This window comes from Phaseolus vulgaris, chromosome 3 (genome assembly GCF_000499845.2).
Source record: "Phaseolus vulgaris cultivar G19833 chromosome 3, P. vulgaris v2.0, whole genome shotgun sequence".
NCBI lineage: Eukaryota > Viridiplantae > Streptophyta > Magnoliopsida > Fabales > Fabaceae > Phaseolus > Phaseolus vulgaris.
The window spans coordinates 43526037-43551348 of NC_023757.2; the positions used below are offsets into that span (position 1 = coordinate 43526037).

Below are 25312 nucleotides of genomic sequence, written 5' to 3' on the forward strand. Positions count from 1 at the left end.
GATTAGTGGAGGGTTTAAAAATAATAGGAATTAAAGGGTTATTAATTAATAAACAGGAATTCAATTATCCTTTAAAAATATTACGGCACCAGCTTTGCGTTCAACGGCGTGTAGTAGATTGTCATAGCTGTTTTGTGTGAACTCATCGTATGGGTGAGTTATTTGGGGAAATACCAAAATTGAGAGAACCACATGATTTCCTATTTTCCTTATATTATTTAGCCATCTAAACATAATAACATTCAATTTCATCGATTTAGGACAGAAAATAGTTAAGGTTTACCACGTTGTTTGGATAAAGAATTATGGAAATTTTATATTTTAAAATATGCAAGTCAACTGTTTAGCAAAAGAAGGAAATTCAAATAAACATACACAATCCTTTTGTTTTGGATTTTGATTTAAAAGAAAAACGTTTTCCGTTGTGATGCCAGAAAAAGAAAAATAAAATGTAATTAAAATTGGACAAAAAAAAAAGAAGGGTAAGTGACTAAAAAATAGATGAATAAAAATAATTCTGTAGTATTCTTGACAAAAACAAGTAGAGTCATAAATTGAATCAACTATACATGGTATTTTAAAGAGAAATATAAAGAGAAATATATTTTAAAAATACTTTCGTATGTAATTTCATTGGATATTTGGACTATACATGGTATAGAAAAATCAACTACATTTATTTATTAATTGATTTATACTAAATTTAAATAATAATATGAATATATCATTGTCTAAACAGTATTGGATAATGATCAAAATTATTATTCCTTTATATACAAACAGTTAAATATCTTTTTTTAAATATAGGTACAGTTAATTTTTTAGTAGCCATCACATAATTCCCGGATCAAGAAAAAGAAACTTATTATTTTTTTCGTTTCTTTCTTCAAAGTGGAAAGGACAATTTAGTTTAGAATAGCAACTTTCAAGGAATTCAAATCTTTTTGAGAAAGCAGGTGTACATAGATCAAAATTGAAATCCTAATCATGTTAACACTTATTAATTATTTCTAGCATTCTTAACACATTACAAAAGCACAAAAGTTCAAAGATTAAATAAAAATCCACTTATAAAATTTAGAAGGTTGAAAATCACATGTATTGCAATAAAAGTTATTAACATCATTTAAAAATATGTTCCTAATAAGAAAAAAAAATGAAGTTTTCTCTTCGTAAAAATTGTGAAAATTTGAAGGTTATATTAATATAATTTGTATTGAGTCTTGGACAATAAGGTTGAATAGTGCGTCATGATTGATTTTTTTTAAAATGAATTACATGTGAAATATTAACGGTTATGTCTTTATGAGTGATAGATGAATTAAGTAAATCGGTTTTAGAAGATTTGATAGTGTGGATAGACTATTGGAGGATATTTGGTAGTATGGATCGTTTATGAGAGATCCAATAGTTTGGCTCCTGGACGATCCGTTAGTTTGGCCCTTGAAATATTTGTTGTTGGTGTAGATTGACCACTTAATCTCGATTATAGTTAAGGAGTAACAATTTTTTAGTACTTCGTAAGTGATTCTTAAAATATAGTCGATGGTTCCAGATTTTATTCAAGGCTTGAATTGTCTATAAAATCAACAATATTAAAAGCAACGACATGATGAGGAAACAAAGACAAGGTGCCACGCTGATAGAAAAAAACAAAGATTGAAATTAAAAGGACTCCTTTGATTGAGAGATCGAGAAATCACTTTTTAACTCTTGATATTCGGTGAAAATAATTGAAAAACAGTTGCTTTACCTCACCAATTTTACAAGGAACAAGTATTTTCAATATAATTTTTATCTCGAAAATCATGATTTTCTTAGCTGGATTAAATACCATTTATTATACATTGTTTATAAAATTTTATTATTATAAAATTAATTTATAGTTTTTATTTCCAATTTTGATTTATTATATTTTAGCAAACTAATATAAAAAAAGTTTCAGTCTAATTCTTGGCATTATTAATTGACATGAAAAACGATTCAACCTAATTTTTGACACTGTCAACATTAAAAATGTTTTGGTCTAATTCTTGAGACTTAGACATAAAAAAAGGTTTCGACCTAATTCTTGGTGTTGTCAGTTGACATGAAAAAGACTTTAGCCTAATTCATGACAACCTTAAGAAGCTTGATCGTTTGACCTATTTCTTGACACTTTCAGTTGACCAACTTAATTCCTGACATTATTAGTCGTCCTTAAAAAAGCTTGACCAACCTAATTCCTGACAATTTACCTTAAATTGACTCTTGGTGACATAAAAATAATTTCAGCCTAATTCTTGACGTTGCCATTCACCATAAAAAGCTTGACCATTCAGTGTAATTTATGACATTAGTAGTTGAGATAAATTTAAGGAGTCTCTCGGCGATTTTAAGTCTTAGACTCAACTTATGAAAATGAGTGATTTAATGTTTTTGCGCACATTAAGCACAACTTAATTTATTTTCAATATTTTACTCGATAAACCTCTTTGTCTTGCCTACTCAGCTTGAGACTAAGAAGTTGTGTATTGTCTCGGTCTTGGCTGTCTAGGCAAAGTGATGAGACATAATCAGATCGTACTTTAGACAACTTACACGTGAAGTTATGATCATTGTTCAAGGGTGTTATGCTTCCATTCTAGATGAATAATGAATATTTAAGTAAATAGGCTCCTGGAGACTCGATAGTGTTGATCGGCCCTTGGTCCGATAATTCAACCCTTGGAAAACCTGGTGGTGTGGATCGGCCCTAGAAGATCGGTCCCTAGGAAATCAACTTCTAAAAGATCTCACTCAATCTCGACTATATTCGCAGGATAACAACTTTCTAATAATGAGATTATAGTGAAAACCTACAACTGACCCATTATATAGTCAAATCCTTTTTACTATTATGCAAAATTTAATAGTTATTTCAGATTTTATTCGATGTCAATTGTCTATAAAAAGAACAACATTAAAAGTAGAAAAGATATTGAATTTTTTATCCTCAATTGTGTTTGATTCAAGAATACATACACAAAAAAGTTGATGACTCAAAATAGAAGTACCCAAAACATTATTTGAAAATATGTTATCCAAATAAGAAAAAATTGAAGTTTTCTATCCATAATTAACTAGTTACCTATTTCTCTCTTTTAAAAATTATGAATATTCGAAGAGTATAATATTATCTAAATGATTATTTCATCTGTTTCTTAGCTTTCAAATAATAACTGCGCCGTCCGAGAAGGACTTGATATTAAGTAACCAAAGTATATCAATCCAAAGAGCTTTCCATTCATTTTGAATTATAGTTAGAGTAGCATAATTTTTTCTCGTAACCTTACCTTCAAAAGCTTATTGAACTTGTAAGGATGCTGGAAAGGCTGCTTCTTCCGGCACTTCTTGTGCCACCCATAAGTTTTTTTATTTCAAAAATATTATTTTTAAAATTCTGAATTACATAATTTGGAAGTCTTTTTCTAAAAGCAGAATTAGCTTCTGGATTATGTAATCCGGAAAGTCTTTTGTGATTAGCTTCCGGATTACATAATTCGAAAGTTTTTTCTAAATATGAGATTGACTTTCGAATTATGTAATCCGGAATATATCCAGATTACATAATCCATAGGCTTATTTCAAAATCCAAGGAGATGGTGCAAAAAAAGAGGACAAAACGATTTTTTTTACATTTAATATGGAGGTGACACAAGAAAATATGGAGGTGTAGGAAGAATGAGTCTGCGGGAAAACAACCCATGGGCTTAGTTCTAGAATTTCTTAAAACTCCCCCACGGGCAATTCTGTTTCCTTGTCGAGTATAAGCTCCGTTTGTGTTACATTTGATCAACCTCCACAGGGTGATTTTTCTACTTTCCTTCACCTGCAAGCAACAACAAAAGTTTTTAAAGAATTTGAATTCATTAATTGTAGAATTCGTGTTACTTGCTGTTAAAGAATCACAAATGGTCACCGATGCATATACTTTATTTTAATATGCTGATAATGAATTTGTTGCCACTCAAACTTGATTTTCTGTTTAGTGTTCCGAACTTCTACAATTATGCATACAACTCCAATTCCATTTAACTGCATAATTACTTGAGGTATTCAACTGCTGATCAGTGATGTTTTAAAGTCAGTTACACAATCTATCTTAAAAGTAAATAGTCAACAATTTCAAAAGTTTTGTAACAATGACAACCAAAGGAAATCACATTAAGACCACACTGCTTAAGAACATCATTACTAGGCAATTTATAATGTAACAATTTTGCACAGTATAAAATGTTTTAGAAAGAAGAACGATTTTGCCCTAGATTCTTCTCAATGTTATGGATATGCAGATAAGCTTGATGCTTAATTCACAATTTTGAGTGGATTTGCATCTTATAGCTCCTGTAAATTAGTTGAGGGTATCACAATGCAAATTTTGCTGCTTAATTATTTCTATCATTAAGAAATCTGTCATGCTTTATCTGAAATACAATCTGAAACCTCAGCTCTGAGTAAACTATATAAGTTTATGTCAATGTTTATAATCTCGACTATTGGATCAATGAGCCACGTGTTAATCCAGAAGTTTATCAAACTTCCATTGTCAATCTGCCATTTTGTGTTATCCTTAACATGAACATAAGTTTGCTTGATGAGATATATTCCACCATAGAACCATCCTTCATAAAAATTCTACCACCAAAATACTTTTTACCAATCCATTCGTTCTACTTGGTATTATAATCTCATTCTTAATGGTAAATCTAATATTTAGTCATTTAAAGTATTAAAGTCAATTTTAAGAAAAAATGAGTATGCTTGTTAATGCTGTTCTTGGTTCATTCCAAACAGGAAGACGAATTTACTACCAGTTTATGTTAAAATATACTTTTCTGAAGGAAAAAATAAATGTAACCTATTTTTTTCACCTTTTAATTTTATAAATTTGATTTTAGTAAAAACTAAAGAACTATAATTCATATTTGAAAAACATATTTAAGAACAAACTTCGGAAAAACAGAAAACCGAACATTTTTTTTTTGAAAAATCTAATTCGACACCGTCAAAAGCAGATTTGGGGGACACAAATGTTTTCACCCAATTATGCTACAAGTAGCTCAGATTCTTCCAACGAAGAGAGAAAATTCATGCAAAAAAGTATGCAGAACATAAATTCAAATTCGCTTGACTTTTTATTCATTAAAGTAGCTCTTCGAAACTGGGTTTAAGAACAGCCGGCATTTGCAGTAAAGCTGAAAAGGGAAGCGAATTTCAGAGTATATTAAAATACAAATTGGTAAAGTTATGTTTTCCTAAAAAAGGAACAATTGCAGTTCGGGCCAGAGGATCCGGGGATGAACTCTGTTAAGACAGCACTTTCTCTACTTCAACTGTCACCTCTTTGGGAGGTTTCTCAGCATGAAGATTAGCAACAACACCCTTCTTGGAATAGTAATCAATAACCTGCAAGTTCAATGCAAAAAATTCCAATCAAGACCATGAAATTACAATGGAAATTCAACAACACAGAAATGAGAAAGGCATTCCTCAAACAATTATCATAGTGAATCCGAACGCTTAAAAATGGATTCAGAAACATACGGGCTCAGTTTGCTTATGAAATGCCTCCAGTCTCGACTTGAGAACAGCTGCAGTGTCATCCTTGCGCTGGATGAGTGGTTCACCAGTAACCTGAGGAAAACAAATTCAATAGCAAAATTGTTACAGGTTAGTGTTTTTCTTAAGCTATCATAACAAAGCTCGTGGCAAGCCCTGACCTTTTAAGTGGGCAGGGCATCCTCCGTTACCCCTAGATACGCAAAAATTTCAACTAGAACATGTTAAAATTGAACCGGCCTAAGTAGTACTAAAAAGGGGAGTTTTAAGTTTGTATCAATAGACATTTTAGAGTGGCAAAATATTAAGACTGAATTTTCCCTTGACACCATATTAGAAAGGGAGTGTGCCTAAATCAATCTCAAAAGCTAGTTTTAAGATAGAAAATAGACTGGTCATATGTCTAACCATTGTTGGACACCTAACAATATTTATGTTTGAATGATACTTGTAGCTTTTCAGAACTTCCATAAATGTTAAAGCACCTATAAGTAGAAGTTACGTTTAGGCAACTAACATTTTTGCAGGGTTTAAATAAAGTTGCACACTTACATCATCAACCCCAGAAGCCTTAGGAGGGGCAAATTTTGTGTGGTATGTTCTGCCACTGGTAGGGTGTATCCATCGACCAGTAATTCGCTCCTCAAGGATTGCATCCTCAATTGCAAAATTGAGCACCTTATCAACCTTCACTCCCTGTTTTTCCAGCATCTCATCAAGCTGCAAAGAAAGAAAAAAGCAGGTTCAAAAGATGTAGATGAACAACATGTAAAACAGTGCATTAATTCGAGTATTCTGTTTGACATAAGTCTAATATTTCAAACAAAAGAAACTCACAAGTAACTCAGATGTCCAACAATGTCATACCTTCTGTGCTTGGACCACAGTTCTTGGGAAACCATCAAGAATGAAACCTTTCTGACATGATGGTTTTTTCATTGCTTCATCTATAATCCCAACAACCAAGTCATCAGAAACAAGTTCTCCCTGAAATATTGTAACATAATATCATATTAGCAATCTCTCAACAGAGTACACACAGTAAATCCCCAAATAAGATTCCATGCAAGAAGGCTTTACCTTTTCCATAGCTTCTTTAGCCTTGACACCAAGAGGGGTCTTGGCAGCTACAGCTGCTCTTAACATATCACCAGTAGCTAAGTGGCATAAACAGTACTCGTCCTTTATGATTGGTGACTGGGTACCTTTACCAGATCCAGGAGGGCCTGCAGTAACATATTTTAAAGTTATATTCCACTTGAATTTCAAAAGAGAAAAAAAAATATATGTTATAAATCCTTAAAGCATTACTCAAATGAGCACAGCAAGGCAAATTTGGAGATTAACCCTAACTCACTAATTGACAGTGCTTAGAACAACATTGGTGTAATACATGGACGCATATCAAATTAGAATAGTAGTCTAAGCGTAGTACAGAGACAATACAAATCCAACTGCTACTCATCATTTACAGGAGTTATCACTTCACAATGTATAGGTTCGATTTGAATATTTATGGAAGATTAGTGCCTCACTATTCATTTTCCAATCAATAAATTTAAGAGAAACATAGAAAATGAGGATCCATTATGGATGAAGTCTCCTTTTAAAATAATAAGATTGTAGGAATGTACACATTAAAATTCCCAATCTAACTCTTGAGGCAAACAGGTTCAAGTTTGAAAGATCAACCGATAAACTCAATTTAGCTCTTCATTTTATCTGTCTGGCAGATACAAAGAGGTGGTGTTACAGATGACCAAATTGTATTAGAAGCAGAAAAAATGCCAACATTAATAAGATGCAACAAGCTAGGAAAGTAAAGGCATTGTGGTAAAGTACAATTATAAAAAAAGTTCTGGAGAAAACCAACATCACTTGATTGAAATAAAATAGGGCGAACTATAAAACCACAAACCTAACATCTTTCTGCCAACAGTACACAGATAGATCTACACACTAAAGTTAGCATGAGAGTAAAAATATGCAAATTTTCAGGAACTGAAATGTTTTGAACCTAGACTATTATCTAATCAAACCAAAATAAATTCTTTGCACATATATGCACTGTCTCTATTGTCTAAAATTAAAACTCATGTCAGGTACGCAGTCTGCGAAAAAATATTAAACCTAAAATGTAAAAAGTTACACATGAATGATGACTAAGAAAAAAAATAGAGAAAGAACGCATAAGCAAGCCTCTCTAATATGCGTGTAGATTCACAATTAGAGGATCGTATTCAAATGACAAACATAAAAAAAAGTATTAAACAGTTCAAGAGCTACTTTATGCAACACCACATGCCTCGTGGGGTTCAAAACACCCTACACCATCCCAGACAATAACTTCGTAGCATATAATCACCAATTGAAAAACAATATTCATCCACCAAAGAATGAAAAACTAAAAGTAACTTAAAAAAAAAAAATCAGAAAAACTGAATAAAAAATCCATAAAGCGTAAAGCAAACCCACTTATTTTCTTCTCCAGCAACTGAAGAACACAGACGCATATGAGTATCTCCATCCTTAACCGTAACGCTAAAACCCCTCAAAAGTTCTCAGCGTTTTCCCTATTAAACGATAATAAGTGCCTCACGAAGGAAACCCTAAAATCCGCATCAACAACATTGGAACGCAACGAGCGCAAAAACATCGAACTATTTAACAAAAGCATTTTCGGATCTGGATTAACAGCGAAACGAAAACTTAAAGAAAATTCTTCTTCAAGAGAGAGAAAGATGGAGATACCAATGAGAATAAGGCGCTTGTCAGGTTTGGAGGAGCACTTGAAGCGACGAAGGAGCTCAGTCATAAGATCCATAGAGGGAACATCTTCCAAGCTAGTGTTCGCCATTGCTGTTTCTGTTTCTGAGGCGTTGTTGTTTTCTCCGTAGAACAGAAGAAAACCAGAATCACTTTCTCTTTCTCCAAAGCTGCGTTTCAAGGTTCGGTTCTGTTCGGTTCCAACCCTCTCTCCCACACTTCAAGAAACTCAACTCGCCGTCGCCCTTGTCTTTCCTTCTTACCCTTTCTTTCGCTATAAGTGTTAGGTGACTGCTTTTTTCTATTTATTTTATTTAATATTACTTACAAAAACTTTCCTTCTTCTCTATAATTTTTAATTTAATCTCATTTCATCTTTTAAAATTAAATAAACCACAGATCTTACAAGGGTGTAATTAAACTATTTTTTTCTTTCAACCGTTTATTTTATTTTATTATTATTTTTGGGTAGGTGCAGAGCAGACGCTTTTGGCCGTTTGAATTCTTTCATCTGTTTTCTGACTGTGATCGGCAACGGTTCAGATTGCCTGAAGTTTGGTAAACCAACCTCACTCAATCATGGCCATTCAAATGTTTATGCAATTTTATACAAATTTTAAATACGGTCTTAAAGTTTATGGACCGTAGGATGTGATATCCCGCAGTGCAGTTCTGTATTAAATTATAGAGGATCCAAATCCCGTCTTATTCGTTGGCTTTTGCCATTAACCAACAAAGCTAATTTTAATATTCCCTTTTAATAGTTCTTTTTAATTGAAGAAGCTTCTTCTACCCACAGAAATTGTATTACAGTAAAATCAATGGTTGTTGGTTTCCATTTCCAACTACCAAAAATAATGGTTGTTGGTCTAATTTTATTTTAATTTTTTTAAATTTAGATCATATGCCATGTTTTAATTTTTATATTATTTCTATGTCGAAATAGTTTTTCCATTAAATCTTTCTACTAATGGTAATTTTTATCCTCTTTTCTAGTTTGTTTTGGAATTTTTTGTAGAAACTAAAAAAAATTAACATATAATTAATGTCTAACAAAGATATTTCAATCATATTCTTTTGGAATAAACCGATTAATAATTAATCACAAATATTTTAGATTTCAGTAGTGATTTTTATTTGTACATTTTTTTCATAAACAAAATATTATAAATAATTTTTTTATACAAATAATTCTATAAATTTATAATCTTTTACTCACTCTATAGTATTCATTATGAGTTGGTTATTGAAATAAATCATCAAGATTCTCATACTACTAGATGGATTCTTTGGAGAGAAGATATTTAACACCAATACATCATAAATATAAATATATATATATATATATATCAACTTTATATGAGTTTGTTGATTATTTATGGATTATAAATGTACTCATTATCCTCACAAAGAAGGTAACATTTTTATTTTTTTTACGAATCACTTCAGTGTCACTTGCAAAATTAGGTTATAAGAACAAGCTACCCTCTACATCAATAACATATAGTGACTCAAAGTCTTACCTTAATGTTACCATAAGAAACACATTCCTCGTAAATCTTTCTAATTTGGTTAACTAGTTCCTTACACAGGACATTTATTTATCTTTGAAATTAAAACAAAAAGGTTTTGAGCCTTCACAGAATCACCATACACTATTTTATAATCTTTTTTAAAAAAAATCTCTTATAGAAAATTTTAGTTTCATTCACAATCGATCTCACGTTGGACAACATGAAAACAATGGATAATATCCTTAATAGTTAATAGTTTGCATCACATTTTTTGGAGGATGGAGTTTGGAAATCTCCCCATGTCCTAGTTAGGCAAGTCAGTTAAAATTAAAGGTGCTTCTTTAGAAGGTCACATCCAACATGGGCCTATTAATATTTTTTGATACAATCTTAACATATTTTCAAGTTGATTGTAATCACCTTTTCTAATAAACCTGAAAAGGGCATTTTCTTTTTATTCTTGTGTTTCAAGGATTTTTACGAGGTTGTTGTGTGGATAGTATAAAAAATTGGTATAAAATAATAGGTTAGATGTCAAAAAAATACCTTTCGTTCTATAAATTAAATTTGTTGTTAGTCCATAAACACATTTGAATTATCTACCTTAAGGGCAATTGGACTTTTGAATTTGAATTTGAATTCTCTAGCTTAAGGACAATTTGAATTAAATTTGAATTCTACAATATTGTGGTGTTTAGCGTGGGATAGGTAAAAGTAGTCCTACCTCAACATATACAACCATGAGGAATCAATGAACTAGCTATCCGTAGAAAGAAAGGGACACCTTACTTTGCAACAAAATCTCTATACCACGAACGAGCTTCGAAAGTATAATAAAAAGGTAATACAAAGCGAAGAAGTAACTCTACTGACCCAAAGAGAACTACATTAAGTAATCAAAGACTCATGTATCCAGGTTAAGGAAGTGCTCAAGGCTCATGAAGAACTACAATGTAAGAACAAGGAACTACAACAAATCATACGAGATCCAAATAACTCATTAAATGCATACAAATTTTAACGTGCATTTCAACACTTTTTATAACAAATAATGGAAAACATAATTCTCCCATTACGTGGTTTTGAAGCTTGACTCTTTCACAGGGTTGATAGACTTTGAGAACCATAATAAAGCATTTAATGCCTAAATACTCATTTATGGAGAATCAGACATTATACGCGGTAAGATGTTTATTGGAACTCTATCTCACATAATGTTACATTGGTAAAGGGGATTGTAAGATGGATGTATCACATCTTTTGCACAACAAATTTGTTCCATATCTAGTAGTGGATAGACTAATTGACCACTTGGACCCGACTGAAGTGCTTGGAGTGAGTTTCAAGACCCCATGAGCATGAAATGAAATTTTTTTATGCCCTCATGCAACATACCAAAAGGTTGATGAGGGAAGGGTGTCTGCATCATTACAAGAAAAAAATCTTTAGACGATGAGACCCTCAAACAAGTCCAATAGCTGGATTGGAGACCAAACAGTGAGGAACATGAGACCCTTATTTTAAGGGACTTTAATACAGTTGCAAAGGATTTCGCAGGTAGAGTATTAACTATTTTAGTTAGTAAAAGATACTCATGGATGGTGTTAGCTCAATCGGAAAAAGAGGAAAGACAACTCCAAGCAACGATCACGTTCTCATATGCCAACTTATTAGATGTAACTCCTCACGAAGAGGATTTCATTGTCCTTTTAGTAGTGATGATAAATCGAGATGTTTATCGGGTTTTGATCGACTAGGAAAGTTAAGTGAATATCATGTTTTGGGATACATTTGTGTTCCTCCAAATTTATTTAAATCAGCTCAAACCTTTCAATGGTCTTCTAGTTGTATTTTTGGACAAGCAAGAGATAAGGACTTCCTTCATACACAATGATGTAGCCAACACGATAATAGTCAAGTACATTAGAGTAACTATTTTTCATCATACCATTTTGAGATTATGGAACCACACAGCGAAACAACAAGAGTAAAAATTTGACATCCTTTAGATATAATGCTTGCATTTTTATATTTTTTTTTTGTATCTGATCAGACTTAGGCTTTATTTGTTTCCAAGCAAAGAAAAGAAAGTTTTTTTTACTGTACATGAAGAAAGTAGGTAACCGAGAGAATAAAGTGGAAGAATCACGGAAATGGAAAATGTTTTTCAATTTGAAATTTTGTTCACAGTTGAGAATGGATAGGCAAGCAAACATGTATATATTTTTATATAATTAATTATTTTGTAATTTACTCTATTATCCTTTTTCATTTTAATCTCAAATTATAATAATGTTTATGTAAACTAAAATTACAATCTAAACCTAAAAATTATAAATTAATAATTATTAAAAAATAATATAATATTTGAATTAAAAATAATTATAATCTAAAAAAAACAAATTAATTAATTCTCAATAATTTTTAAATTCAAGGATAAATTTGTAAATTTATATTTTTATCAATTAAAAAAATACAATTTTAATCACATCCATCACATCAATTAAACTTTCTCTATACTTCTCACTTTATTTACCTTAATCCAAACAACATCATTTTTTTTTACATTTTCTCTTCAAATCATCTCAAATTCCCTCTTTCAAATCCATTCCTTAATTCAAACAATACATTAATTTAATATTTTATTTTATTTAAAGTTGTTAAATGAATGTAAGAGGAAAAAAAGTTAAGTGTGAAAGTAACCTTTACTCAAATGAAAAAATACTTCTTTAAAAGGTGAACGAGAACGTGGTTTATTGTTCTGTTTCGAGGGTCGTTACATACAAGGTTGTTCCGGCAATAACGCAGGAAATTTTTTCAAGTAATCGGTTACATACTCCAAAGATTTTCCTTGCTATGAATTAAACTCATGTAAGTCTCAAATACACCAGAATGCGAAGACTTTGACTTGTAACACTAATGTGGCAATTGTTTACTTCCTACACCCGATAATTTTGACTGTCATCCAACGAAAATTTTAAAATTTTATTATGCTATTTTCACATGTTTGCTTATGGATACCAATATCTGGAAGTGATTTTTATACATTTCGAATTTTGAAATCTATAAACTTATTTTTATATTTTATTTAAGCTTCCAGATAGTCATATCCAGAAATGAGTTATGAGTTTTAGATTTTCATATTCAGAATGGTGTGCTGTAAATGGTGTTGAGGATTGAGATTCAGAACTCATTTATATTTGCTTACGGATCTTAACATCCGGAAGATCATTTATACTGTCCAGATAAGCTTTCGGATAGTGAAATTTGGAAATGACATATTACACTTTGTATTTTAACTTACAAATATATCCAAAAGACAAAAAAATTAAATCATTAAGATTAAAATGGACATTTCGGGCATCATTGTATTGAATGCAAATCTAAATTGATATGGGGCAGGAGATTCAGCCACTAATGTTTATGCAGAAGTGCACCAGGGGAAGTGCATGGTGTTCAAGGAGTCAAATGAAAAGTTTAACTTTTTCTGGGCCTTAGATTTTCCATATCCAACTCCAAGAAGCCTCGGGCATAAGTAGATGCTATAACTTCAGCCACTGAATTCCTTAGTGCACCTAAACGCCATTCACACAAGTTAATGGTATCTTAGTGCAACTAAGTGTTACTCTTAATATCATTAATGTTCTGATTAAGAGTCCATTGAAATATTATTATTAAGTTTAATTAATGTATTTAAGATATTATTTATTTTGAAACTTAAAATTCCATCACGATAAATTATTTTTCACTTTGACTGTGAGAATATTGATAAGTTAAAAGATCACTTCTCTTATGATAAGTTATGTAAATTGTATCCTATAAACTAATAGGATGAAAATTGCAGAAGAAGAAAGGCACTTCAGTGTTGGGAATAAGGATAATCAAAGTTTCAACAAATAATATATCTAAGTGACCATTCTCAAAGGCCTCCCTCACAAGTTTCCACACTTCATACCCAATAGTATGCCAGAAATTGCTTTATATGATATCATGTTATTAAGCACACTGGATACCTATCATTACAAATTTATACAGCAACTAAACACTCTTCTTCATTCAACCTGCAGATACCGAAATATTTTACAATATAAGTTTTAAAAAAATATAACCTTTTAGATTTCTTTCTATTCTGGGTATTCATGTTTTGATTTTGATGGAGGCTTAGATTTACCTAATTTAGGTAACTTTAATCTTTCATTTTATAAATTGTCTCTAAAACTAAGGGGTTGTTTGGTTTCATTTTTTTTATTATAAAAATAATAACTTTTATTTTATTTATTATTTCAAAAGTTTAATATAGGAAACTGTAAATTCAAGAGAGTCCAGGAAGTTTTACATATGTTATTATTGAGTACATTTCGAAAAGTTGGAATATACTAAAATAAAATAACTACTGGTATTTTTTTCTAGAGTTAGAGATATAGTGGTGAATTTAACTTATATACAGTAATTTTTTTTCCTCTTTTGAATCAGTTTAATTAAAATTAATATCATTAAGTAAATTCATCTGTAACATTAACTATTTAGTCATGTAATTTAATTTATAAATTTGATCAATATTGTCAATTTGACATTCAAATTCCACAACAGATAATCAGTTTAATTCCTAAATTATATATATATATATGTATATGTATGTATATGTATGTGTGATATTACGGTATAACAATATGGTGAATAATTAATATTAAAATCTGAGAAATAATTTAAAAATTCATTTAATTGTATATTTCTCAACTTATTAATCAAAATAAGTATGTGTTCAAATTTTTATTTTTATTTTAAAATGATTTTCGAATATTTTTTTAAAACTAAGAAGGTACACTATTCATCTAGGAAGAGTTAAATCTAAACACGGTACAAGTGTTGTTTATGAAAATTAATGTTATTTTTTTTAATTAAGTCAAACTGGAAAAAACAAATTAATTAAGTTTTAAATATTTATAAAACTTATAGATATATTTATTTGTTAGAAAATAAATTTTCTTTCACTAAGAAAATATTTTTATTATTTATAGATAAAATATTTTTATAGATTGATTAACTAATTCTTAGTGAACTATTAAATCATACGATTAAAGCTAGAATTATGTCTAAAATCAAAACTGGTGAAATAATCTACATTTTTATTATATCTATATTTTCTTTTTAATTTCCATGAGAGTAATTTGACATCATTGTCCCATATGTCATGACATTTAATAAAGTATTTTGAGACTCAATACATTTTTACACCCACTATATATCTACTATTCTACTTTAGTACGAGAAGAACATTAAAGACTACTTATATAATTTTTAAATAAATTTTTTGAAACTTAAAATGAATGTGTATTAAATTTTACACATGATCAAATTCTCACGTCACAATATAAATTCATGAGATTGATATTAGGTTATCAATTTTATTGAGGAGGAAAGTGTTATTTTGTTATAAACATTAAAAGGGAGGATGCACATACTTTAATCTTCAAAATAGTTAACATAGGGTATTACGTATCCTTCAATTAAATATCTTTTTAATATATTTCAAATCTTATTATTTTTTGTAGAAATTGTTTATCCAGACAACATTATTTTTTTAAATTCTACTTTATTTTTATGTTCTACTAACTTTTTTATACCGAAAGAATGCTCCAATTAAATTTTAACATATATTAACATGTTATTGATAAATAATGGTATTAAATTCGAAAAAATAAAATCTTCTTAAATAAGGTTTTCAATAAAAGTATAGAAAAAAATCTTAATATAGACAATAATTATGCCATAGTTTTAGTGATAATCAACATTATTAATGTTTCTAAAAAATAGTCAAACTAAAAACATAACATAATAAAATATTCAATTAAAAGTACAACATAAAAAATACAAAAGTAATACTAATAAAAAAAATTATATCTAATAAAAACCATTTAAAATAGAGAATAAAAAATTGTTCGACATAGACTCCCCCTAACAATGAAATTATGCGGAGACTTGGTAGGACAAAATTTGTATGCCAAACAACAAGTTATATCAATAGTTCTAGACAAGTTCAACAAAATCTAAAAGCTCAAAGAAATACAACTTAACATTCTCCAAAACTATAACATGACATATTCCATTGTTACAGCTAAACTGCAATTACATCATTCTTTACTCGCTTTCCTTTTTTGATTTCTTTTTCTTCTTCTTAGACTCTTCACCAGCCTCCACTACATTATTAACCTTCTTATTCTTCTTTTTTTTAGCTGTTCCATCCTGCTCACTAACGACCCCATTGGCACCATCGTCTTCAGCCTGATCCTCATGCTCCGTCTCCTGGTCCAACTTCCTCTTTTCTTTCTTTTTCTTTTTCTTCTCTGATTTATGATCCTCCGCAGCATCACCATTTGTAACTTTTGTAGGCTTATCTACAATCATGTCACTACCTTCGTCAGCAGCAGATTTTTGTTTCTTCTTTTTGGCTTTCTTGTCTGAAACTTCAACGGCACCTTCTGTTTCCATCTCTGTATCTGCAACAATTAGTGTACATAAGCATCCATGAAAGGACATGTAACATATTACGACCTGCAACTTATATGCTTTTTAACTATAAAACAAACTTCACTGTCCACTGTATTACGAATTGCAACATATATGCTTCTTAACTACACAAACTTAACTCTCCACCAGATAGCCGCGGAAAAAAGTAAAAAAAATTATTTAATCATTTAGAGACTAATTCAATTTCAGGTACATTCACAACCAAAATTAATTGGGGAACAGTAGGTATATATGAATCCGTACCTTGGTTTTCAGCACTTTCAATGGCAGACTGCATGACATCTAAGTTCTTGCGAGGAGCAACGCCCTTGTCATAAAAGTCGAGTCGTTCCTCAACTTGTTCACGGAGTTTCTCCCCAAAAACAGTAGTACCTTTTTCTGCATTGAAGAACAAAATCATGACAAAGGTGCCAAGTACAGCCATGAGAGATTTCTAAATTGAGTATGCAAGAAACAAACCTGAAAAGCAGTCAATTCGTGATGCAATTGAGCATTTGTTTGCAAGGTAACGAGCCATTCTGCCCTTATTTTTGGCAGATGCCCGACCAATAAAAGAAGAGTGGAATATCAAACCATATTTGGGAGTGTTTCCTCTGGTTTTTAATGCCCTGAATAAAGCAGCAAAACAAAATAAATTAGTAGAGAGAGCACATGGAACAGTAATGCCTGTATTTTAGCCAAGGGTCTGACCAAGCAATCTAAACAATGGAAATACCAAATTCCTGCAGTTTCAATTTTACAAATGAAGAAGGAATGCTTGTTTTAGTTCAAACTTCGGATAAACAAATTGGCACTTCAAAACTTAAGAAACTTCAAAACAAAAGGTGTAGGTGTAGTTTAAACCTGAACAAAGCCTTCTCTGCACCAAGAATTTGAAGAGTTGATGAGGGGCACTTAGCTAAATTTGTCAGACTACCAGCATGTGAAATCAAACGAGCACCAACAACTTCCCCAATCAAAGAGGCCAAATTTGGTGCAATATCATTCATTTTAGCAACCAGGTAATCATACAGGTTCTTCCTGTACTCAGACAGATCCATTACCCTCTGTGCAAATTGTTGGACATTGATCAAATCAACTGGCGACAAATCCTGACCTGAAAAAAATCAACAGAAAGAAGAGTTGAATACACAATGAAGCAAAAGCTAAAACTACAAGGGACATTTGTTCCACAATTATTTCTTTTTTCAATATGGGGTATATGAAATAGGGAATATTCATTCTTATGTTGTAAAGCAATCAAAAATCATTACCAGGTATCTTTTCTTCACAAGGAAGTCATATTTCCACGTCTATACAGTTTTTACTTTGTTAAGAGTGAGAAAGCTGCATTCTCACAGGAATGTATAACTTAATTTTCAAACCCCACTAAAGCTATCATCTTTTATTTTAATTATTTTCAAAATTCAAAAAGGATTCCTAGGAGTATCAAAATTAAACCAAACACATTTTCAAATTAATATTCTAGTTATAATATTCCTGGACATTAGATTCCTAAGGAAACATTATATCATGAAGCAAAGCCCCCAAAGGGATGAGGATTCTACCCATGGAGGCCTTGGCAGCTTCCACAATCTCCTTTGCTTTATCTTCATCTCCAACTATGTCAGTTAAGGCTGGAATATTGTCTTCTGTCAACTTTGCCTTATCCTGAATATATTTTGAAACTTTGGCATACAGATAATTATCATTTACAATTTTCACCAGCTCAGGAAAATGCCATGAATACCATTCTCTGCACATAATTGACAAGCCAAATAGAGTAAATGACTCTTCACGTTAATAAAAACTGTCAAAGAAAATTAATTATTTAATGTTATACTATACTACCTCACTCTCATGGAGAACGAATTGACATCCTTATCAAGTGTATCGAGAAGGAAGATAGCTTGAATAACCATGTTGTCCACTCGATTGACATTAAATTTCACCTTCGCTCTGCTGTAACTATGTCCCAGACCAAGTTGGGCCTTTTCCAAATCTCCAGACTGTGAAATCAAAAACAGGACAAAAATGTTATATACAAACATATTTAAGTAGGACTCGTTCTGCAGACAGAAACTCAATAATAAGCCTTAGGAAGCACTAACCTTTAGATCACCAACAAAGGTATTAAAATGCAATCGAACACCACGAAGAAGTTCGCTCACAAACTCATTACTCTGGCAAGGAATCTTTGACACTTCAGATATTTGCGAACCAATCTTAGGATCAGACACACCTACACTGAACTTGGCCTTTTTACCTTCCTTTACTTTAGGCAAGTTAGTCTCCAAAACAGTTCTCAGCTCATCAGTTAATATGCCTGAAAACCAAAAAAAAATAAAAAAATCAACACACAGTAAACAATAAAAAGAACAAGTTCACAAAACTCAACTACAACTTGATACCTGTTTGGATAAACTTCTCCAAGTAACAATAGAAAATGAATGTTGCCTCTATCATAAGATAAAGTCAACTTAACACTAGTTTTTTTTTCCTACAAGTATGTATGAAAAAGTATATGCAAACAGGACCTTGCTGAAAGTTATTCTATGTCATACGTATAATCAAACACTGAAAACGCAATAAAAAATAAAAGAAGCAAAAGCCGTAACATAATGAAAAATATCAACCAACAGAATAAAATCACGATTACACTAATAAACTTGGTACCACGGAAGTTTATGAACGTAACATGGAAGTAGGCGCAGGGAATAACAGTGTGAAGTGAGAGGGGGTTGCTTACCTTCGGAGACGGCATTGCACTGCTTGAGGGCATCAAGGGCGGAAGTGAAAGGATTGAAGGAACGAAGCTTAACGACTTTCCCAAACCTGTTGAGGTCGGAAACGGAGTTCCGAACTGCTTCGGTGTTCTGACCAATTTCGTCGAGGCCATGAGCCTCGAAGAGAGCGTAGCCCGAAGCAGATTCGTAGAGAAGGAACAGTGCCATTGAATACCTAAGACTGAAACCCTAGAAGTGAAGAAGAGAATAAGAAAGTCGCATTTGAAGGAAGCTGCTGCGGCCTACCGGGTAACGAGGTTTAGGGTTTAAGAAAGAAAAAAATAATACTGCTTCGTTTAACAATGGATCGGGTTGGAGTCGATGGGTCGGGTTTTTAGCCAATTAAACTAAGCCTCTACATTTGGTGACTTATACTGGGCTTTGAATTTGGATCCATGGGCCCACAATACCAACTCAGTTTTGGCAATTATTTTCTGCATCATATCACTGCACCCAATTTCAATATGAAAAGACGAGCATAGCCTTAAACAAATAGGGTTTACATTATGGATCCTCTTTAACAAACCATCTTATGCAACTCCTTAAAGACATTCAATTACTTTGAGCAAGAAAACTAAATTGTACATTTATATCCCCAATGTATTTAACAATAATTAAACCTTTTTATATACTTAATTATATTTTTTTCATGTGTTATTTGAAAAAATCATAAAAACTTATCGTTATACTTAATTTATTAAGAATAGTTATTAAGGATAAAATAGTCTATTGATGGTATAGATTATCGTAAAATAAATATGTCGTTGTTTGTATATTTTATGACAATAACAAAAAAAAATTACTTTAAGATAATTTATCATCCATCCATAGATATAAAAAGAAAATCATTTCACAATACTTAAAAGGAAAATATCAATATCAATATCAACCAATCCAATATAACAAATAAAAAAAATTAGGCCGATTAATTGAAGAACTAACATAAAAATAAGTATATTTTATTTCAGTTATTGAATTCATTTACGTAAAAAGTTTATTTTATTTTTGAATCAAACAAAACTATTAAGACAGGAAATAATTTATAATTAAACCATTTAAATAAAAAAATATTTATAATAATTGAATAAGTTATTTCACGTAATATGTAGCAAATGACATTGTGTAGTGGAACAAAATAAAACTAAATATGTTTTTTCAAGTATTTTGAATAAAATAAAACTAAAAATGTTATACCAAGTATTTGAACAAATAAAAAAATAGTTAATATTAAAGTATATATCAAGTATTTGAACAAATAAAACAAATATTTAATTAATATTAAAGAATTAATAAGCCATTTTTTAATAAATTAATAATGGAACTTCTAAAATAATTTACAAAATAATAACAAGTCATTTATGTACAAATCATTAAAATATAAATGCTCATCAATATATATATGTAAATTAATATATTATTAATTTATACCATACAAGTGTGTCATAAATTAAATGAGTAAATGGGAGACGGCTACTTATATGTAGTAACAGTGGCAACTACAGCTACACACACAAAAAAATATTTTAACCTGCAATTAACACACAAGAATTACATTAATTTATATATTTGTCAATGCAAAATTTCTTTTTGGATCTTTTGGCTAACCAATTTAAAAAGTTTAAAACAATGGTTTAATTACTTTTTTCGTCCCTATATTTATAGCTAATAGTCAATTTGGTACAGTGGTTTTTAAAAAATTCAATTTGGTCCCTAAATTTTTTAAAATGTATTCAAAATTGTCATTTCTGTTAAATATCACCAAACAGCGTTAAGTGGTGCTTATGTGGCAGACACGTGTAAGTTACGTGGATTGTGCTTACATTACTTTGGTGAATACTGAATTAGGGTTTAGGTTATTCAAACTGGAGATTTCGAATTTTTGATTTAGGTTTCTGATACTAGGATTGCTCCCTGGTTGGATTATGTGGTGCGCTTCCCTGCTTCGATTCCATTCGGAGGTGTGCTCCCCTCATTCGATTCTGTGGTGCAATCGTGAGTTACAATGGTGAGCTGCGTTCCCATGGTCGATTTGGAGGAGCGATTATGTGGTGCGATCCAGAGGTGGTGAAGGGGCAGCGATTGCGATCCAGACTGTGGTGTCGTTTTGTGGTTGCTCCTTTATAAGGTTGGTAATTTTTAACTTAGTTTCAGAGTGGTTCTGTTTTTTGTTACTTTTAGAGAATATATACAAAGTTGTTTATGATGTAGGGTCCACCATGTGCAACATTTGGTCCAAAAAAGAAGAGAAGGTTAGAGCCATGGGAGGTAATGAAGAACAAGACTCAGTTAGGCCAAACTGGGTTAAAGAAAAAATGTGGGATCTGTCATAAGCTTGGCCACAATAGAAAGTCTTGCATTGAAAAGCCATCTGAACAAGGTCCAAGTGCAAAACGACCATCTCACCCAAGGCCATCTCAGCAAGCTCCAAGTCAAGCACCTACAAGTGCACCAGGGCCACCTCAGGAAGCTCCAAGTCAGGCAGCTACAAGGGCATCAGGGCCATCTCAGGAAGCTCCAAGTCAGGCAGCTACAACTGCAACATTTTCAAGACCCAACACGAGGCTTAAGTTACAGTCCATCAGAGGCCGCTTTTGGAAGCCATGAATGTTTTTGGAAGTCACTCATTTCTAAACATATGTATTTTGAAAAACAATTATTATAGGACCAAACTGTGGTAGCTCTTATGGATTCATTAGTGAAGAAAATATGCTTGTGCTTTATCTTCTAATGTATTACATATCTTTTGTATTACTTTTACATACTTTACCTTTATATTATTATAACATCACAGTTTTCCTTCATTTATTTAGTCTTTTATGAGATTGGCCTCTGCTTGCTCTGAATTTTCCTGCTGTGTTGTCCAAATCAGAGTTCTTAATTGTTCATTATACTAATCTGTTTGATTCTTAATTTCAATTGTATAATACCTTTCAATCTCAAGTCCTTGGAGAAAAAACTTATATAGCGGCTGCACATTTTTAAATGTTGTTTAAATTTTTCTGAGAATATCACTGCTTATCTTTTTCTATAAATATATTCTAAACAAAAACCAACGTATTTGATGTACCTCACATCACTTTTGTGAAATCTTCAATCAGGTTTCATTTACATATAATAAACTTGAGTTTACAATGCAGCCTTGGCCCTGGGAATTGTAAATAAGTTAACTAACATAGTTTCAATTATGAAGTTTACTTCGCTCACTGCAACCATTGTGGAATTGTCCATTAGACCATTATGAGATGCATATCACCTTATTCAGACACAGGATAGCTGAACTTTATTGTCTCATAAAAAAGTAAAAGCTTAAGATGTATACTAGATGTAGTATTTAACATTAATGTTCAAGCTAAGCAAGTCTAACCCATGTTAGTCTATTCTGATATTGATTTCAAGAATGAATCTGCATCTTAATTTGGTTACACCATTCTTATTTTCCACAATGCCAACTTATTCAACCCCAAAATTATGCAGCACCACAAAACAAGAAAATAATACATAACTTCTATGCCAACCACTTGCTAAAATTCATTTTTCATTGATACAGATCTCAGGATACATATTACATACTAGACATAATCAACTCAACACACCAATACATATTACATTAATTCTTTCAATCATAATCCCAACCAAAACATACATTCAGACGTCACTCAAGAAAATAATCAACATAGCAAGGTTTATTACAACAACAACAACACACAACCCTACTAACAACATCTTTATCCACTTTCTTGACATCTTCAAACGCTTTTCCAAGCTACAAATCTTGTTTATTTGTCTAGCAATAGTTCCATATTTGTCTAGCAATAGTTCCATCTTTGTCATCCCCAATGTCTTCAATGCACTTGCACCATCTAAAAAAATTGCATCCCATGCTTACGCCCACGAACGAATCACAAACCACAAGATCGCACCTCTGAATTCACTCGCACCACAGAAGGGGAACACACCTCCAAATGGAATCGAAGCAGGGAAGCGCACCACATAATCCAACCAGGGGAGCAATCCTCGTATTAGAAACCCTAAATCAGAAATTCGAAATCCCCAATTTGAATAACCTAAACCCTAATTCAGTATTCACTAAAGTAATGTAAGCACCATCCACGTAACTTACACGTGTCTGCCACATAAGCACCACTTAACGCCGTTTGGTGATATTTAACAGAAATGACCATTTTGAATACATTTTAAAAAACTTAGGGACCAAATTGAATTTTTTTAAAAATCACTGTACCAAATTGACTATTGACTATAAATATAGGGACGAAAAAGGTAATTAAACCTAAAACAATTGCTTTATTTTTTCATTACATATTCATATTTACTCACATTTAACAACATGAGGTTGACATCTCATAAAAACTATTAATAAAAACATTTTATAATATATAAATAAATAAAAAAAGTTGACATCTCACATAAATTATTAATAAAAACATTTTATAATATATAAATAAATAAAAATATTTTTTTATAATTTGATTTTATAAGATTGAGTTAAATTTAAAGTTTTATTTTTAATATAATATATGTTTATATTATAGTGATAATTTAAAGACATTTACTAGCTTTAATCCTTAGTTTATCCTTTAATCCTTTATATAATACTCATACTTTTTAAGATTCGTTTTATAATTTTTTTATAAGAGTAAATCTACAACGTATTTTGCACTACTTAATTTTTTCACAAAAAAAATATTCTTAATTTAATTATGAACAATTTATTCGAGTTTCAATAAATAAAGAGTGAAATAGATTAATTGTATGGCCACATTTAAATTGATCTTCTACGAAAAGCATTTTTAAGAGCTTAATATGGCCATTCGTAGTCATGGTTAATAGAACTTTACACAATAAACATATTAATGACATAGATTAAAGGACTTTAAATTTATAATTAGTTGTTGAGAAAATAATTAAAGTTTGTCTCGTCAATGTTGTCATTAATTGAAAATATATAAATTAAAAATAAAATTAACACTATTAATTATTTACTTAATCTAGTCAATTAGTTAACTGTTTTTATAAAAGTGTCGGAAGAAAATTTTAGTTTTATATATTTTTACTTATTTTGTAATATTTCATCTCTGTTTCCTATTTTGTATTATTTAATGACTTATTTTCTACTCTTATATCATTAATATTTTTTATCGTATCCACGACATAAGCACAGCTTTGTGAAAGTATTATATAATGCATTATCCTGTTTGTTAATTATATTTTTTTGTATTAAATATATTGGTTTACTGACTTTAATTAAGTCAACAACGTTCCAAAAACAAGTTTTTGAATTGTATTTTCTTATTCTACAAACTTATTTCTAATTGATTTTTCTAATTGTTGTCCTCTTTATTAAGAATTTAGATTTTGAAGCAGTTATATGTTAATACATTTCAAAAACTGAATTCTGCAATTAAATATTTTTACAACATTTCCGAATTTAGTTTCCGAGATGTTTTAGAACTATTTTTTGAACATTTACATATTTCCTACTGTATAATCAGCAAATTAATGTTCAAGAACAAAGATTTTGAAAAAAACAAAAAACAAAATGCAAGGTTTAAATAGGGACAATTGCTTCCTGCACCCAATCTCAGCGGAAAAGACGAAACTGTCCTTAAAAAAAATTTCCAAAATGTGTTCTGAATTTCTTTTTTCAGAACAAAATTTTATATTACAGATTTTTTTATTCAAAATGAGTTTTTCATTTTGTTTCCGAATTTTTATTTCCTAAAACACAATAATTTCTTTTATGGATTTTTTTTTCTGGAATGTATTATTTTTCAATTCTGAATTTTTTTGTCAAAAATAGAATTTTAATTTTTGTTTCCAGATTTTTATTTCCGGAACTCAATAATCACTTCCGGATTTATTTTTCCAGAATATATTATTTTCAATTCCGGATTTTTATTTCTGGAATTAAGGGCATTTTTAAAAATTAAAAAAATATGTTGGGTGCAGGTTAAAAATGATTGGGTGTAGGAAGCATTTGCCTTAAATAGGTTTCCGGTTTGTTCAGTGATTATATTAATTTTCATAACAGAGGGAGCCTACAAGTTTCATGGGGGCAAGTAAAACCAAGACTCACTTTTTCACTGTCGTATGTGGCCAAGATGCAAACTAAATAGTTGTTTCATTCCAAGACGGCGCCAC

The 25312-nt window shown here is 30.8% G+C and overlaps 2 protein-coding genes across 2 annotated transcripts; both read right to left on the reverse strand.

Moving 5' to 3' along the window:
* Positions 1-5133: 5133 nt before the first annotated feature.
* On the reverse strand, positions 5134-8639 carry LOC137807952 (adenylate kinase 4). Its single transcript, XM_068608819.1, has 6 exons — positions 8332-8639; positions 6661-6806; positions 6448-6567; positions 6133-6300; positions 5566-5655; positions 5134-5427 (listed from the first exon to the last, which is right to left on the reverse strand). The coding sequence occupies exons 1-6, from the start codon at positions 8435-8437 to the stop codon at positions 5329-5331; spliced, it is 729 nt and encodes a 242-aa protein (XP_068464920.1). The 5' UTR covers positions 8438-8639; the 3' UTR covers positions 5134-5328.
* A 7116-nt stretch (positions 8640-15755) lies between these two features.
* LOC137807955 (nucleolar protein 56-like) lies at positions 15756-19407 on the reverse strand. The gene is made up of 8 exons (XM_068608825.1): positions 19117-19407; positions 18479-18693; positions 18219-18376; positions 17936-18123; positions 17232-17484; positions 16848-16996; positions 16632-16766; positions 15756-16357 (listed from the first exon to the last, which is right to left on the reverse strand). The coding sequence occupies exons 1-8, from the start codon at positions 19319-19321 to the stop codon at positions 15999-16001; spliced, it is 1662 nt and encodes a 553-aa protein (XP_068464926.1). The 5' UTR covers positions 19322-19407; the 3' UTR covers positions 15756-15998.
* Between the last annotated feature and the right edge of the window lie 5905 nt (positions 19408-25312).

Coding starts and splice junctions, on each gene's coding strand:
- LOC137807952 (XM_068608819.1), bottom strand. CDS start 8,437: ATGGCGAACACTAGCTTGGAAGATGTTCCCTCTATGGATCTTATGACT. Junction 6,568..6,660: donor CTAAAGAAGCTATGGAAAAG/GTAAAGCCTTCT, acceptor ACAATATTTCAG/GGAGAACTTGTTTCTGATGA. Junction 6,301..6,447: donor CTGTGGTCCAAGCACAGAAG/GTATGACATTGT, acceptor CTTTCTTTGCAG/CTTGATGAGATGCTGGAAAA.
- LOC137807955 (XM_068608825.1), bottom strand. CDS start 19,321: ATGGCACTGTTCCTTCTCTACGAATCTGCTTCGGGCTACGCTCTCTTC. Junction 18,124..18,218: donor TCGTTCTCCATGAGAGTGAG/GTAGTATAGTAT, acceptor AATTATGTGCAG/AGAATGGTATTCATGGCATT. Junction 17,485..17,935: donor AGCTGCCAAGGCCTCCATGG/GTAGAATCCTCA, acceptor GATTTTTTTCAG/GTCAGGATTTGTCGCCAGTT.